We start from the raw sequence: 1,703 nt of genomic DNA, 5'->3' as shown, positions 1-1,703 counted from the left end.
ATTTTAAAGTTTGAAATAGACAATGTTCTAAATCAACCCAGTCAGAGACCCCCAATTACGTTTTTTAGAAATGTCCAAGCATGGACTGATATTTTGTCCGAGTAAATCAGAGATCGCAAAAGACGCTGAAGCGTATTTAGCCAAACATAGACTAAGAATCAATTGTGCTTCTGGTTTTGGAGGAAGTTACATGGACATCCAACGTGCCAAAAATTAGCCCAACTTGGACAGTGGACACTCGTCTTGGAGTTAGAATGTAACCGTTTGACCTGTACAAACAGCGTTGCGGAAGGCAGGAGCGCATCGAATCGACAGCTGGAGTACCTCTCGCTTAGGTATCACTTGAAGTGCTGCATTTCTCGAGCCGCAACCAGCTATATCATCCGTGGGAGGACAAATATTCTGCACGTGAACTGACAGTTTCCCGAGAATTAAACACGTAATATTTATGTTTTTCTGGCCTTGGAAGGAATTACGTGCTTTCGTCGGTCAACATGGAAGGTGGCCAAAGACAGCTTTAGACAGTTAAAGAACGAACATATTGGATTAGTTAGGGCATCTCGAAAACTACGCGTCCATTAAAAAATTGGACCGGCCCGCAGTAGTTTGGAGTGAATACTAGCTCCAACGAAAGTGGCTAAGTTACCGTATCTCCGTCTTGGACTTGGACTTCGGCGGGCTGCAGTCGAAAGGTGCAATCCAGGCTTGGCGCTTTGCCCAGACCGCAATGGGACAATTCGTCGCCTCTGCTACTAATATACCAGTTTGCTGTACATATGAGTGAATAGAAGCTGGCACTTGCAAATTACCTACATTAAATCGCGGATTGGCAAGTGCTCAAGAACGGCTAGGGACCTTTTTGCCATTGCGAGGCTTGTCAAACAAGTCTTGCATTGTTTGCGCCGCCCGTTCGAGCTTCGACGCCGTCGCAAAGTATCGCTCTCGAGGGCGTTCGGCGCGAGCGAGCAACTTGTCTGGGCGGTGATGATTGACATGCACGAGCTAGTCATGATGTGAGTTGAATTTTTTCAGGTTTACCCACCGTACAGGTCCAATGAGCGACGTGGTCGAACTCCTCCAGTGCTTTCAGGAGCTTGGCTCGTTTTCTTGAAATTGTTCAGGTATGTGGAGACCGTTCTTGCGAGAGGAATTGGTCTTGGTGCAATGTTCGCATCATTGATGGAGTGCAATCGGGAAGTGAGTAGCAAATAGCTTTTTGTTAGAATTGGTGAAGTCGATCTTATTGGCCAGCATGTCCAAATGAGTAGTGGCTATTCCTTTCGCTACCGATTCCTCCACATAAGGTTTTGCAAGCGTATGCATTGTGGTGCCCAGTGGGTACCAATCCAAAATGGTAGACATTGCAAACCCATCAACTCCGACAATATGGATGGAAATTGTATGAACGGTGATAACTAACCTTTCACCGAAGCTGAAATGGAAGCCCAAGTAACCCACATCACAACGTCCGCCCAGCTAGTTGCTTTGAACGCTTTGGCAACTTTATGACTGAGTGGGAAGTCTTCGAGGGTGTTATCGGGCATCTCCTTTGCCCGACATACTTTGTGAACAATGCCCAAGGCGCAGTGCTGGAGCTGGCGCCGGGCTCGGGCGCAGTACAAGTGGTAAGTTGTGCCCCTTGAACCAGACTTGCTGGTATTGTTGCCGAGGACGACAGTGTCTACAACACCAAGGTACTTCAT

The 1,703-nt window shown here is 47.3% G+C and overlaps 1 protein-coding gene across 1 annotated transcript; it reads right to left on the bottom strand.

Moving 5' to 3' along the window:
• Positions 1 to 837: 837 nt before the first annotated feature.
• On the bottom strand, positions 838 to 1,703 carry H310_14166 (hypothetical protein; the record flags this gene model as incomplete). The annotated part of the gene is made up of 2 exons (XM_008881964.1): positions 838 to 1,002; positions 1,563 to 1,703. The coding sequence occupies 2 exons, from the start codon at positions 1,701 to 1,703 to the stop codon at positions 838 to 840; spliced, it is 306 nt and encodes a 101-aa protein (XP_008880186.1).

This window comes from Aphanomyces invadans (genome assembly GCF_000520115.1).
Source record: "Aphanomyces invadans strain NJM9701 unplaced genomic scaffold supercont1.62, whole genome shotgun sequence".
Classification (NCBI taxonomy): domain Eukaryota; phylum Oomycota; class Saprolegniomycetes; order Saprolegniales; family Verrucalvaceae; genus Aphanomyces; species Aphanomyces invadans.
This window is presented reverse-complemented; position numbering and strand designations above follow the sequence as displayed.